The sequence below is a fragment of the Cornus florida genome, unplaced genomic scaffold (assembly GCF_030987335.1).
Source record: "Cornus florida cultivar Cherokee Brave unplaced genomic scaffold, ASM3098733v1 CherokeeBrave_3.0.0_Hap2_Chr06, whole genome shotgun sequence".
Lineage (NCBI taxonomy): Eukaryota > Viridiplantae > Streptophyta > Magnoliopsida > Cornales > Cornaceae > Cornus > Cornus florida.
Window position 1 is genome coordinate 70622043 of NW_026775576.1, and position 15073 is coordinate 70637115.

The window sequence follows — 15073 nt, forward strand, 5'->3', positions numbered from 1 at the left end:
AAATTAATTTTGACACTAATGACATGGCAGATGGCCTGACGGATGACGCGACAGATTAGGTGGTTGATGACATGACAGTTAATTAACCTAACAATGACGTGGCAGCTGACTAAACTGATGATGTGCCTGGCTTACATGTCAGGATGGGTCCCTTTTGTTGGCGTGGCAGCTAACGTGTCGGTTGATGTGGCAGGCGAGACTGGACCGACGATGTGGCTGCCTGAACCTGCTTTTTAGTGCATGCGGGCATGTGAGATTGTTTTGCGGCATGTGTGAGCACGTGAGTTGACAGTCGGCGTGTGGAAGCGCTTGTCAGAATGAAGGAGGGTACAACAGCTTGTGGTGGCGCATGTGGGAGCATGTGGACTTCGTTTTGGCTGTTTTTGGTGGCGTTGAGAAAGTCTAAGTTTGTACTTTCATGTGATGTGATCAGAAGTGTGAAAGGACTTGTGAAAGACTTGTTTCAGACACCAAACATGTTGTATGTTCTTGACAGGCTTATTTGGAACACGATAAAGAAATTAAAACACGAAAAATAGAGAAGATGACTTTGATACCATGTTAAAAGTAGGGAGAAAGAGAAGAATACATAATTGTATTATATTGTATTGATGTGTGTTTTTCAATGTACATAAAAACACCTATATATAAGAGTGAGGAATGGGGGTAGGTGAGTGTTGTACAAGTTAGGATTACAGAGTGATGGACAAGAAATCTAAGTATGGTAAGTGGGTAGGTGAAGCTGGCTACAATAAACCCTATGATTATATACAATATAATCTAACAATATATAATGATGAAAACAGAAAAACTGCAGCGATAATTTTTATTATAAAAGATGCAATTATGGAATTAAGAAGGGTACTTATATCCAATGCAACACAAATCTCTCACATGAGTCACAACCCCCCAAAGGTTAGGGAAGCAACACAATAAAAACAAAACCTCTTACACATGCAACAAGAGATTAAGGAAAAAATACATATAATTTAGAAGGGTACTTATACAGTTATACCCAATGCAATACTTGAACCAACATAATATAACATATACACACACACACACACACACACAAATTGTTGTAATTAAGATGGTGGATCTGGCATTGGTGAATTCGTTAGAAAATGCTGAAACAAGATGAATCCAAGTCGAGGGCGTTCTAGTGGAACCTCGTGCCCTGCTCCTCTCACAACCACAAAGGTTAGACCATCGTATATTTGGCTCCACCCACCAACCTATTCAATCCAACAAAAACATACACAACAAAAATTACCATTTACTAGTACTTAAAACTAGATTTTGCTACAAACACACATAACCACGTGTATATAATATAATAGTATATGTGTAACAATTCTCATTTAAATGAATAATGACTAACCTGTTGTAGGTCTTTGTAATCGTACCAGGCGTGCCAGTTGTTTATGGTCTTTAGGTTTAGGGCTTTAATAGAATATCGAGTTGAAGTCAATGGAACAGCAAGATCCGTATCACCACTGCTTGTAGAGTTCAACGTTAGCATAATGGTATTGAGGCCGAATAGTTTGAACGAAATGAGAAGTCCGAAGATTCCTCATTCGATGGATACAGTACATAACTTAGTCTCACATTACTCCTAATTAAATAGTGTATGTAACGGATGAGAAGCCTTCAGCTCTCGAGTTTGTTCAAAGTCTTTGACTTTTAAATCGTTATTGATAAATAAAAGTATTAAATAAATAGAGAGAGAGATGAATATTGTCCTTGAATGAACATTTGAAGTTCTACTAGAAAGAAAAAAATTAAAAAGGGGTTACCTGTGTACCCAGATCCTGATACCAGCAGCTATAAGTTCTTTAAATATGGGAAGCACAGAACTTGAAGAATCTGAATAGTTACCTCTAACATCATCACTGTAAAATATAATCAACTCGTTCTTAATCCATTTTAAAAGGACAACTTACAAGTAATTAAAATACTGAGGGTTTGTTTGGTTTACTTTTTTAATAATAGTCTTTTATTTTAAGAAAACTAAATATAGAACATGTTTCCAAATTTTGAGTAATTAGTTCACATTTCATAAAAATATCCCATACATTTATATATATATATATATATATCAGTTTTTGAATTCTTCAAAACTACCAATCCTCGATCACTTTGCCCCCAAGAGTTCTGAGTTTTTTTGCTTCCATCTACATGTTAATTAAAAAGATATTTGAACCTACACTTGCAATAAAAACAAATTTTAAATTTATTTTTACTATTATTATTTTTTTTTTAAAAAAAGAAGAAAAATAATACTAGGTAGATGGGCATCCTTACTTGCAAGTTGTGTATGGATGAGGTATCTTTGCACTATTTACATGAAGAGCCTTTTGCACATCCGACCTATTCAAGTACATTTTTGTGTACTTCACAATGCAAGTCCCATCGTTTCCTCCGAACCTCCATTGCTGCTCTCCCACGTAACATAATCTCATGAGTAATGATACTTAGGTTCACTTGGTAGCACTATTAATTCTTATGGTGAAATAATTAAGATCTTTAAAATAAATTTAATTTTTTTTTTAAAATGTTAAAAATTTGTAAACTTCACGATACAATAACATTTGATAGTCGAGTATTTCACATAATAGTGGAGTTTATGGATTGTGAGTCGTCAGTGCCCTACGCTACCAGAGAATGCAAACTGCATGTTTAAAAGACATTGAACTTACCAGTGGACTCCAGTGATGCCCAAGAGTCCCAGTTTCTTCGCATTTTCTCCTATAGAGGCTGTACTGATTAATGTTCCCAGCCTCAACCCTAGTGAGATACAGAGCTTCGTTACAGTTGTCGCTAGGATGTATAAAGGATTCATTTGAGCAAAACTTAATTACTGCCTCATATGTTGAATCAGATATCAGACCATGGTTCCACCAGAACTCGTATGTCCCAATATTATTGTAATAGTCATCAAAAAGGGCATTGCCTACCTGATATATTGTAACAATGTTAAGAAGAAATTAAAAATACATTTGTTAAAAAATAAAATAAGGATGTGTTATATTATGTTATATAGTAATTAAATGCTATTATTAATCCAAATATATATATATATAAAGGAGGACGTACCAAGAAACCTTTGAAATTAATAATAGGATTTTTGATGCCTTTGTTCCTGCGCACTATAAGTTGAGATAGCTGAGGAACGTAATGACCTAAATAATTAAAGATGATTATAAGATTCACTCATATATGTTTATGAAACTAAATTAATTATATAAATAATAAGTTAGAGTTTCAAAGTTGGACAATTTGACTAATTAAAGTGAGTGGGGAATGACGGTCATTATGATGTCATTAACATTCTTGACATCGTAATGATGTCAACCTCTACTCATATAAAATTAGTCAGATTTGTCCCTGTCATTCTAAAAATATATATGTTGTGATTAATCACTCAAATTCTTTGTGCAAGATTTTTATTGTTATAATGAATTAAGGACACCATTATTATGAGAATAAATGTACCCTATTTATATCTCAAGATGCTATCTCTGTTACTAAAAAAAAATTAGGTGCGAGCCTGAACTCAGTTACAAAACAAAATCATGTTATGATTTGATTGCACTTGATAAAATCAATATATAGTACTTGATGAAATCAAATAAAATCTTTCATATATGTGCGTGAATGTGTGTGAGTTATGGATCTAACACTGTAATCTTAATCCTGGTTTCAATCTGATTTATGGGTCCAGCAAATAATTTGGTTTATTAAAAAAAAAATTAACAACAGACAATGATGTAATAGTATGCAATGAGAACCTCCATAGCTTTCTCCTGCAATGTAAAAAGTCCTGTGCTTGTATTGAGGAAATCTTTCAAACCATTTGACAAGAAACGTATAAGAATCTTCAGCTGCAGTCCAAAATTCAGTCCATTAATGTTTAATACAAATTAATTAACTCTATATATAAACATACGCAATATACACACACGTGTGTATATATATATATATATATAGAGAGAGAGAGAGAGAGAGAGAGAGAGAGAGAGGCCATATATACCAGTTCTCTTGTCTCCAACATTGATTACATCAGAAACAGTACTTGAATATGAGAAACCAACTCCAGCCGGAGAATCAAGAAAAAGCAAATTGGCCTCTGAGAAAAGCAATTACAATCATCTTAGAAAAGAATAAACATACATTAATTTCCAAAATAGGTGCAAAATCAATGTCCTCTTGTACACATAGCAAACAAAAGTATTGAAAGAACAAAATAAGATCAAATAGATTGATAGAGGGTTAAAAAGGTAAAATAAAGTTTCATGTTCTCCACAACAGGGGAACCCAAACAAGTTTTGATTCCTCTGCTAATTTTCTATTTCTTGCAGGATAACCGACTACTCACAGAGGTGTCTGTGTGAACTCCACCATTTGAGAATGTCACACCAAGTATTCAGTTATACCGACTATTACAAGGAATATAATTATTTAAAAAAGAAATAATAATAATCAATAAAATATCACACATTAAGGGTTTTAAGTATTCAACAACTATACTTTAGGTGTTTTCAACTCACAAGTTATGAAATTTGAAGTGAAAAAATAAATCTGCACCTCTACTCCAAGCATATGGGCTGACGGTGAGAGTGAGCCCATCTGGACGAACTCGAAAAGGCCCAATTTCCTCTGAGGCTCCATAAGCAACAGAGGAGCAACCAGGGCCACCACTGAGCCACAGAACAAGTGGCTTGGACATTGGATCCCTGCTGGCCGGAGCTTCAATCAACCAGTAAAATAAGTTCCGGCCAATCGGCGGATCCACCGTTACGTAGCCGGAGTACTGTGAGAAGTCCACATTTGAAGGCTGCCCTGGCAAGTCTGTGACCCTGTCCATCTCTTGCTCTTTAGGGTAATCTCCGGCTGCAAAGGACAGTAACAACATAACAATGGCACAAACACTTGGCAAACAACAAGAAGAGCTCTTGCAGAGTTGCTCCATAATTTTCATGATCGAGTTGGTTAGTTTGGAGCTGTAGGACTCCTATACCTACACACACACACACACACACAGAAAGTATAGGATTATTTGAGGCTACCTAATAATCACTCCTTTCTTTTTCTTTCCATTTTTGCAACGCATAGTGGACATGTTTTCTTAGTTGATATGTTTTGAGCCAAAAATGAGAGATTGTGAAAATGATATCCTCTTTAAATGGCCCAAACAGGGCACTGAAGGTCAACCTACTAAATAGTACATCACATTAAATTAAAGTTTGTGCACACAAGATTAGCATATTGAACCGAAAGCAAAGAGGAAACAAACCAGAATTCCTTGAAACATCTAAAATACAAGTCCCATGAAGAAATTTTAAGGAACTTTTCTGATGTTAATAAACAATGAAACACTTTCTAATCTAAAACTGAAAAGTAGAATGGGTGAAAATTGAAATTTGGGTAAATAAGGGAACATGAAAGGGGTTCAACAAAAAAATGATGCTCCAATATAATATATTTTTGTACACTAAAAAAAAAAATTTGCTTGTTTTATTAAAAGTATGATGGAAGATAATCACTAATTTACAGTTTAGACCTGGATACTATTGTTTTTTATTTTCTAAAAAACTATATTACAATTTTAATTAACCCAAAATATTTTTATAATTACATTGGAACCCCATTTTTAATACATACAAATATATATATATATATATATATATATATATATATATATTTGCAATACTACTCTGCCAGTTATGAAAATATCCCAGGCATGCTCATGTTGTATAGGGGCGGAACTCTTTGTGGGCTAACTTGGGCTATAGCCGAGGTCCAAAAAAATAAAAAATTAGTAATACTATTTCCTATCAGCCACAGCCCTGCCCAAGCTGCCCAATCCATAATAAAATATAAATGATATATGGCCCAGCCCAGCAAACCAGAGCTACAAGTCTACAAACAAATTTGTCAATGGAACTGAAAGATTGAAGAAGACCTAACTATTCGGGTGTAACTATAGGTTGCCAATCATCGTCTGCATCTCGCAGCTTGAGTGATAAATCGTCTTCTGCGATCTCTGCCACTGTTAGAACTTAAGGAGGCTTTATCGCCAGCACTAGGGTTTTCTCTCAATCATAGGTAGTGTCGCCATCAGTAGTTCAACTTTTCTTGATAAAGCGGAGGCCACTACGCCTGTTTCGTTGATCTTCTCAAGGTAAAATTTCTCCCGTTCACTCTTCTCTCTTCTAATTGATGACACTGTCTATTTTTTCTACACCAATTTTGATATAATATGACATCCTGAATTCTGAATTGTTATTTATTTATTTATTTTTCTTCTTATAGGAGTGATGCATAGAATTTTCATTTTATTTTGTTTAATTTTGTAGGTAATTGGGGTTAGTGATACTTAATTATTTTAATTATTTAGAAATTATTTCTTGGATAAACAATGTATTTCTACAAATTGCAGCATTCTAGGTTTGATCCTTGCAGGTTAATTTTTCTCCAATATGAGAGATTGAGTTTTGTAGATGTGAAATCAAAGTGTGTTGTGGACACGCACATAAATAAAGTACAAAATTACAAATCATACAACAAACAAAGTAGAAGAAACAAAATGGAATCTGACCTTTAAAACACACAAAACACCAAACAAGTCAATTAATCGAGTAGATATATATATATATATATATATATATATATATATATATATATATATATATTTCCTGTGAGACTCTAAAACAGTTGACCGATTAAAATTCTATTATTATTATTTTTAATATATATATATATATATATACTTAGAGTATGAATGACTAGGAAGGCTCTCATATGATCCAAAACAACAAACTTTTTAACAGACTAAAAATCAATTAGGAAAATTACACTTTATAACTTTATTAAACCTAACCATAGTTAATTTACCATAATTAACCAATACCTTTATTCGATCTCTCTCTCCTTAATCTCTTCCATTGTCTTTGTAATCTTAACCACTATTGCCAGATCCACACCATCACAGTCACCATCTTCACCACTATAGTCACAATACAACTATTAAACGCAAGTACTTCTATATCTAGAGCCAATAAATTGCCAGAATTTGGAGATTTTTTTATTTCTGTCCTAGTATTGAGCTATGGAATTCTAGAAAACCCAAATTTAGAGACCTTTTATTGTTTCCATGGCCGGATTAACCAATATATGCTTTCTGTTTGGGACTCCATTATTGGAGGTTGTGTATATTCACGAATCATAAAAAAATTGATATCCTTTGAACCCCCCCAAAAAAAAAAGAAGCTTATTCACGAAGTGTGGAATAATGAGTTGACGAAAAAAATAAAAAATAAATAAGAGAGCAACAGTCAGACCATGAAGGGAAAAAAATAAATAAATAAAAAAATAAAAGTGCAAAATGAAGAGAGAGTGACCTGGATTCGATTTTGGTTAGTGGTTGAGATTGCCAGGACAATGGAAGAGATTAAGGAGAGAGATTGAATAAAAGCATTGGCTAATTATGGTAAATTAACTATGGTTATGTTTGATAAAGTAATAAAGTGTAATTTTTCTAATTGATTTTTGGTCCGTTGAAAAGTCCATTGTTTTGAACCGCGTGAGAGTCTTCCCGTATGAATGACACACTAATTTTTTATTTTTATTTCTCTTTTCCTTTTGTCAGCTTTATAGGTGATATGCAATTAGACATGCCTTTTATTTTTATTTTTATTTGTTGAAGCATTACAAGGTAGGAATTTTTCACCCCCAAGATGAAAAATTTTCTTATCTTTAGCCTCTCACTTTGCAATCCTAGGTCCACCCCTGATGTCATGTCTCAATTGTGTTAAATGGAGCAAAATAATGTTTAAATTATTGGATACTTTTATTCATGTCGGACACATACGTGTTCGACGAGTCTCATGCTGTCAGTATCAGAGACGAGTTCTACACTTCCACAACACTCTTAGAGAAGTGTCTATACTTTTTAAGCGCCACACTTGGAATTCTCTAAAAAAAAAAGAAAAAATCAACCATGGTTGTGTTTGGCTTATTAGATAACCATCTAATTTATCCACACTTGGAATTCTCTGAAAAAAAAAAGAAAAAATCAACCATGGTTGTGTTTGGCATATTAGATAACCATCTAATTTATCATCGAGTACATGCATTTCTCCCTTCTCACATGTGAACAATTACTTCTCCGAGCGGACTTAAATGAATTCTAACTCCCAACCCCTACAATGATAGGTGAAAGTCTAGCGGTTGGGCTATCCCTTATGTATGAACCTCAGTCTGAATGCGTTTCCCCTGTTCCAACAATAAACGTGGTACTTTCATAATGTAATGAATTGCGTAAAGAACAAATTGCTCTTTGGTTGAATTATGAAATGTGGTCCCTTTGACTCGCTTTCAGGCGCCCAACACATTTAGGTGCTCCTTTTTGGTCTCACTCATTGCTATGTTTGATTTTCTTTTTTACTCCACCAGTTTTATGGGACCACCAAAAGTATTGCACCATTCGTGATCGTTCAAATTTTGAAATTGCGTGGAAAATGTGATCATGCTTCCACAAACTTTTTGTACCAAAACAGCCTCACCATACACTGCATATCATGAAAACGCGTGTTTTCCATTTTTTCACATAAATTTTTTTTTAATCATAATAAAAACTCATATTGCGTTTGGTAACATTGAATCGATGTATTAAGTTTGAGATTAAAGAAAATTTACTCTATATCTTTCAATCCCAAAACAAGAACAAATTATATTCGTATTACGGTCATGGGTGGCCACAATGCCAAGCTATTCTTTTTGGGTATGAACTAAAGAATCTCTCTGGTGCACTGTGACGTACTGTTAATTAATTGGTACAATGAAATCTTTGAATTAACTTGACATTCTAAGAAAGTAGCCTATACTTTTTTTTTAGTTAAAAGGTAAGCATAAGTAGCCTATACTTGATAACATTGTAGCCTGCCTTATACTATTTCATCTGTTTTTTAAAGTAAAATAAAAACATAAGGATTTATTTGTTGCGAAATTAAACAGAAAATAAAAGAATGCGATTAAACACACATAACATGAACATATAGTTTTACTTGATTTACCTAAAAATTAGGGCTACATTTGTAGGAATTTCACTATGATGATCAAAGTAGAAATGGATATAGAGAGTTCAGAATTAAAAATTAAAAAAAAAAAAAAATTTAAAAAAAAAAAATTCAAATGAAATTGACAGAGTTGGATCTTACTGTACAGTATCTATCAAGTTTCACAGTACTCGTCATTATTATGCTACCAAACACAATAAATAAAATAAAATAAAAACTGAAGGCAATATTGTGGAACCACCATTGGATCATAAATTAAATAATATAATTTCAATGACGTGGTCCACATTGAATCTTCCGGTAGCAATTCAAGAAAAATTACTTACTCATGATAAACCTGCACTTCTCTACACAATGCAACCAAATGTGTGTATCCTTTGTCTAAGAGCTGCTGAAAATCACGAACATTTGTTCCACCAATGTGATTATTCAAAAGTTGTATAGGCTGGTCTTCAACATAAATGTGGGTTCTACACAAACCCTAACTCTTGGAAAGACTTCCTAATTTGGGCATCATCTAATTGGAAACAGAAACTTAAGAGAAGTAGAGTTATGGTTTGGAAGCTAACATTGGCTAGCTATGTTTATCACATTTGGAAGGAGCGAAATAATAGAATGTTTAGAAATACCTCATTACCTCTAGGTCAAACAATGAACTTAGTGATCAACGCAATCAGGCTGAAGCTATTCTCTGTCAAGAAAGTTGAATGCCCCTTTGCGAGAGAAATTGCAGCAGATTGGAATCTCCCAGCTTCTTTTTATGAGCCTGACCAGTCAAATCCCTTCTTCCATTTCGCAACACTCAACTCACCCAAAATCCTCCACCTCTACCACCATCACCATTTCCACTGATCCCAACTTCTCAACACCTTCCCCGACCATAACCAGTAGTGTGGATTCTTCATGGTTTGTTGAGTCATCCCACCCGAGAATGTGGTTGAAGGTAGTTAATGCTATGGATGCATAATGTTGTATTTCGGCTTTTGGGCTTGTAGGTTTCTTTGGGCCACTATAGTGGACTTTCTTGTTTTCTTTTTTCTTTCTTTCTTTTTTTTTTTTTTTTTTTTTTTTCATGCCCAGTTTTGTATGGGCTGAGGGACCTTCTTGTAATTTCCTTCTTTTTTAATGAATTACTTATTTACCAAAAAAAAATATGACATTTTTTGAGCAACATTGGGTTTGGTAAAATTGAATTGTCCACCAGAAGAAATCAGTGGAAGGAACTAGAAGATGCCACAAAAGATTCATACCCAAGTGGACGAGACATGGAGGGCCACTAAGAAATGCTTTCCCACTGGGTAGTTCTTGTATCACTTCTTTAAAGGAAATAATTCCTTATTATTATTATTATTATTTTTTATTTTTTTAATTTTTGTGAAGATTAAACAAATACTTACACTCATACTTCCATTGAGAATTGTAAAAAATACTTTCATTTTATCCAAAGATATATTCTCGTGCTCACCATTTGCAAGAGATCATTTTTGTATATATATATATATATATATATATATATATATTCGCTCACACTCCCAAATATTAGAGAAGTAACAAAACAGAAATGAACATTTTACACACCAAGAAATAAAAAAGAAAATTACATATAATTAAGAAGGGTACTTAGATCTAACGCAATGCTTGAACCAACATTCATATATATATATATATAAACAAATTGTTGTAACTAAGATGATTGAGCTGGCATTAGCGAATTTTTAAGAAAATGCTGAAACAAGATGAATCCAAGTCAAGGACGAACCAATGGAACCTCATGTCCTGCTCCCTTCACAACCACAAAGGTCAGGCCATCGTATATTTGGCTCCACCCACCAACCTATTTAATTCAACATAACATGCGCAACAAAAAATACCATTTACTAATGGTTACATAGAATTTACACACACACACACACACACATATATATATGTATATGAGCATTTCTTATTATAAAATGTAATGACTAACCTCTAATTTGTCATTATACCAAGCATGCCAGTTCTTAATGGTCTTTAAATTTAGAGCTTTAATGGAGTATCGAGTGTTTAACAGGAATTTTAATTAACCAATCTGTCAATAATTGTCGAGTCATGACTTATATACAACTCCATAAGTGAATTACTTATAAATTTCAGGCATGATATTTAGAAGGAATGTCTGGATCCAACATCCGAAGTTGAATTCTTAAAGTTGACAAATAAAAAATGTAAATAAATACAAGATGGATAAATAATATCCCTTTTCTGAACCTTGCTTTCAAATTTTTTATAATTATCATTCAAATAAAATATATGAATAACAATATAGATGAATATTGGCCTCTTTTAATCATTGTCCATTTAGGAAAAAATTGATTACCTGTGTACCCAAATCCTGAAACCAGCTGGTATAAGTTCCTTAAATATTGGAAGCACCGAACTTGAAGAATCGCCATAGTTAATTCTCAGAAGCACACTATAAAGATCAAATGTAAATCTCTTGTTATCAATGTATTCTAGAGAGTATTTATTTCCTCATAGAACTCCAAATATTTAATAATCAACTTGACATTATTTAAAAGTTGAGGTTTTGTTTACTCCCTATTCTATTCGTTTTTTTGTTTTTTTTTTTGAAAAATTATTCGTTTTTTTGCTGTAAAACCACAAGAGTTTGAAAACTTGATTGGTTAATTGTTTTTTGAAAACAGTTTCCCAAAATTTGAGTTACTTCTCATTTTATAAAAATGTTCACGTTCTTCGGTCTTTCTTCAAATTAATTTGTTCTTTGGACGACTGAACTAAACAAGTCTTAATTGAGTTGTTTGATCTGTTTCCATTTAAGTGTAAAAAGACAATTTGAACTTACAGTAACAATAAAAACAAATTTTTATTTTTAATTTTCAGAAGAAAAAAAATAATATTAATAAGAACATTTGGTAGCTAGATGTGCATACTTACTTGCAAGTTGTGTATGGATGAGGGGATGAGGCATCTTAGCACTGTTCACATGAAGAGCCTTCTGCACATCGAACCTATTCAAGTAAATTTTTGTGTACTTCACAATGCAAGTTCCATCGCTTCCTCCAAATGTCCACTGCTATTTTCGACCAAACATGATGTCTTTTGTATGTCAAGCTTTTCGCTCTCTCTCAATTTTTCAATGATTTGAGAAATTTTTACCACATTCGGACTACGCCAATTAAATGAACAGGCAAATGTGTCAACTTTATGTATCTTTTTGCTTACATGTCACTGATGTCAAGTTGTGATTGATTGGATCATATAGTCCCGAATCATATAATAATTTCTCTAATGATCTCACTGTTAATAATATGTTTAACTCGTTAAGATCGATTTGAAAAAATAAATAAATAAATAAAAAATACACTGAGGTTCCCTCACGTTTTGTCAAATTACGTACACATAAATACATTGACCCGATATCTAAGTGCCAAAGAATTTAAAGTCCACTAGATGCCCTTGAATTGGGTTCTACTTCAAGACATCTAATAGCCTTTAGTTTACTTGGTTGGTGCTTTGTTTCGGTTCAACCTTCAAATTTTAAATCATTAATTGATTTATGGCTCTAGTATAATAATTGAGAACATGACAATGAAGTAATAGTATCGAATGAGAAACCTTCATATCTTTCTCCAGCAACGTAGAAAGTCCTGTGCTTGTATTGAGGAAATCTTTCAAACCAATTGTGTAGGAATCTTGAGCTGCATGTAGTTCAAAATACAGTCAATTAATGTTTGATACAAATTAACTATATATATACATACACAATATAGAGAGAGAAGGGGGAGGGCATACCAGTCCTCTTATCTCCAACATTCGTTACATCAGATAGTGTACTTGAATATTAGAAACCAACTCCAGCAGGAGAATCAAGAAATTAAGAGCAAATTGGCCTATGAGAAAAGCAATACTTTGGTTCTCATCAATAACCACTTTTGGTTAGTTTGAAGTTGTGAGACTCCAGGACCATATACATAGAGAGAATAGTTTTCTTAATTTCAATAAATTGACAATCCCGATCAATCAATAATGGATGCATTAAAAATAATTATAATAACAATACGTAACATATTTGTTTAGGTGGTTATTCCTCTAATTATGTATATAGGTGGGATCCACCTCAATGTTTAATTAGCAGAAAAAAAGTGTTCACCTCATTGAAAATATACGAATGCAATGTATTTTGTGTGTGTGATGAAAAGTATACTTGTAGGCACCGAAATCAAATTTGACTGAACTTGAGTTGTCAATCTTGAAGCAGTGCAAAATTTGTGTATAAATAGGAGGAGTAAGGTGTGTTAACATGAGAAAAACAAAAGTAGTTTTTCTTTATACTATCACAGTTTGTTTACACTGTTTGGCGCTCGAATTTCAACTCGCATTTCGATGGGAGTGATTTAGAAAGTGAAGGCTTAAATGCAACAATGCAAATAAAATGTTGATTTAATGCGTCAAAAATAAATTAACGCCAGAGTCTAATATAGAAATCTATGAAGTAGATACTTAAGATTGAGTTTAGATATGTGAGGTCATATTTAAGATGAACTTTTGCATAACAAAATATGATTTTAAAGCACTTCTCGAAGTGATTTTTGAAAATGTCCTTTTTTTATATTAGCTCCATGTAAATCAACTTTATTAAGATTTATACAATCGGGGTTTGGGAAAGTGTTAGGCATCCTGAAACCTAGCCATCACCCCACACTCAAATAATTTTTTTCCCGAGTAAATTACTCTTGTATGCTAGTCTCTTTTGTTAAAATTAAATTAATGCCATGTTTATTGTGCATTTTGAGTTTATTCATATATTTGTTATTGTACAGGTATCAAGTGGGTACATGTATCAAGTGACTACATGTATCATGTGTGTGGTTGTCTTGAAAAGTTCAAAGGTCTTTGAGAGAATAATATATATAGTTTAAGGGATTTGTTGTTAAGATATATCAACACAACAAAAAATTGAATATAATACAAAAAATTATTTGTTTCTTCATTCTTCACCACTCTTCACATAGAAATTATTTAGTTGGTTGAAACTATAGCCAACATAAGTGGTATCAGAGCTTGTTTTCGATCAAGAGCAATTTGGGGGTGAAGCTTATTGATGGGAAAACAAACCCCGAAGAAGATCGATTGTGATGGCGAGTACAAGCAATCAAAACCAAGGTGCCCATCAATCATCACGTCCCATTTTTGATTGGGAAATTTATGATTTTTGGTATGTGAAGATGAAGACCATTTTTCTCTCTTATGATTTATGGGACTATGTTGAAGATGAGTATGATGAACTAGAGGATACAACAACATTAACGAATGACCAAAGACAACAACTGAAGGATCATAAGACGAAACATGCAAAAGCTTTAGGCTTGATTCAATATGGAGTTACTAATACAATATTTCCTAGAATTATTAATGCTTCTAAAGTAAAGAAGGCATGGGAAATCATTGAGAATGAGTATAAAGGCAGTACAAAGGTAAGAATAGTAAAACTCCAATATTTGAGAAGAGATTTTGAAAATATGAAGATAAAAGAAATGGAGTTATTGAAAGATTATTTTTCTAAACTTATGGAAGTGGTAAATCAAATGAAGACCTATAGGGAAAATATTTCTAATCAAAGAATTGTTGAAAAAATTCTAACTAGTTTGCCAAAAAAATATGACCCATTGTTGCTGTTATTGAAGAGACAAAAGAGCTTGAAAACTTGAGTGTTGAAGAATTGATGATTTCCATAAAAGCATTTGAGCAAAGGTTGAGTAGGCGCTTCAAAAAGACAATTGAAAATGCCTTTCAATCCAGGCTCAATGTTAGTTCCAAAAATCTATAAAAATACCCATCAAGTTTTGATCGATCCAAAGGTGAATCTTCTAGAGGTGGAAGACACGGAAGAGATAGAAGAAGGAAGAAATATTTTTTAGAGAAATGGAAATATAAAGTCCACTCAACAAAATGTGAAATTTGCAAGAGAAGTAGCCATGTTGACAAAGATTGTT

The 15073-nt window shown here is 33.0% G+C and overlaps 1 protein-coding gene across 2 annotated transcripts; it reads right to left on the reverse strand.

Annotated features, from left to right (window-relative positions):
* Window positions 1-797: 797 nt before the first annotated feature.
* Window positions 798-5289, reverse strand: LOC132311944 (serine carboxypeptidase-like 27). Of its 2 annotated transcripts, XM_059810117.1 has the most exons (10): window positions 5070-5286; window positions 4588-4893; window positions 4034-4129; window positions 3792-3884; window positions 3097-3182; window positions 2700-2957; window positions 2305-2435; window positions 1797-1892; window positions 1382-1496; window positions 798-1235 (listed from the first exon to the last, which is right to left on the reverse strand). In XM_059810117.1, exons 2-10 carry the CDS (start codon window positions 4865-4867, stop codon window positions 1086-1088), a joined length of 1305 nt encoding a protein of 434 aa, XP_059666100.1. In that variant the 5' UTR covers window positions 4868-4893; window positions 5070-5286; the 3' UTR covers window positions 798-1085. The 2 variants fall into 2 exon arrangements, with proteins under 2 accessions (XP_059666100.1, XP_059666099.1); XM_059810116.1 differs by having other exon boundaries at window positions 4588-5289.
* Between the last annotated feature and the right edge of the window lie 9784 nt (window positions 5290-15073).

Bases quoted from the DNA above. Each gene is read 5' to 3' on its own strand.
- LOC132311944 (XM_059810116.1), bottom strand. From the start codon at position 4,981: ATGAAAATTATGGAGCAACTCTGCAAGAGCTCTTCTTGTTGTTTGCCA. The intron at 4,130-4,587 runs GTGCAGATTTAT...TGCTTTTCTCAG, and splicing joins CCCATATGCTTGGAGTAGAG to AGGCCAATTTGCTTTTTCTT. The intron at 1,236-1,381 runs GTTAGTCATTAT...TGGATTGAATAG, and splicing joins ATTACAAAGACCTACAACAG to GTTGGTGGGTGGAGCCAAAT.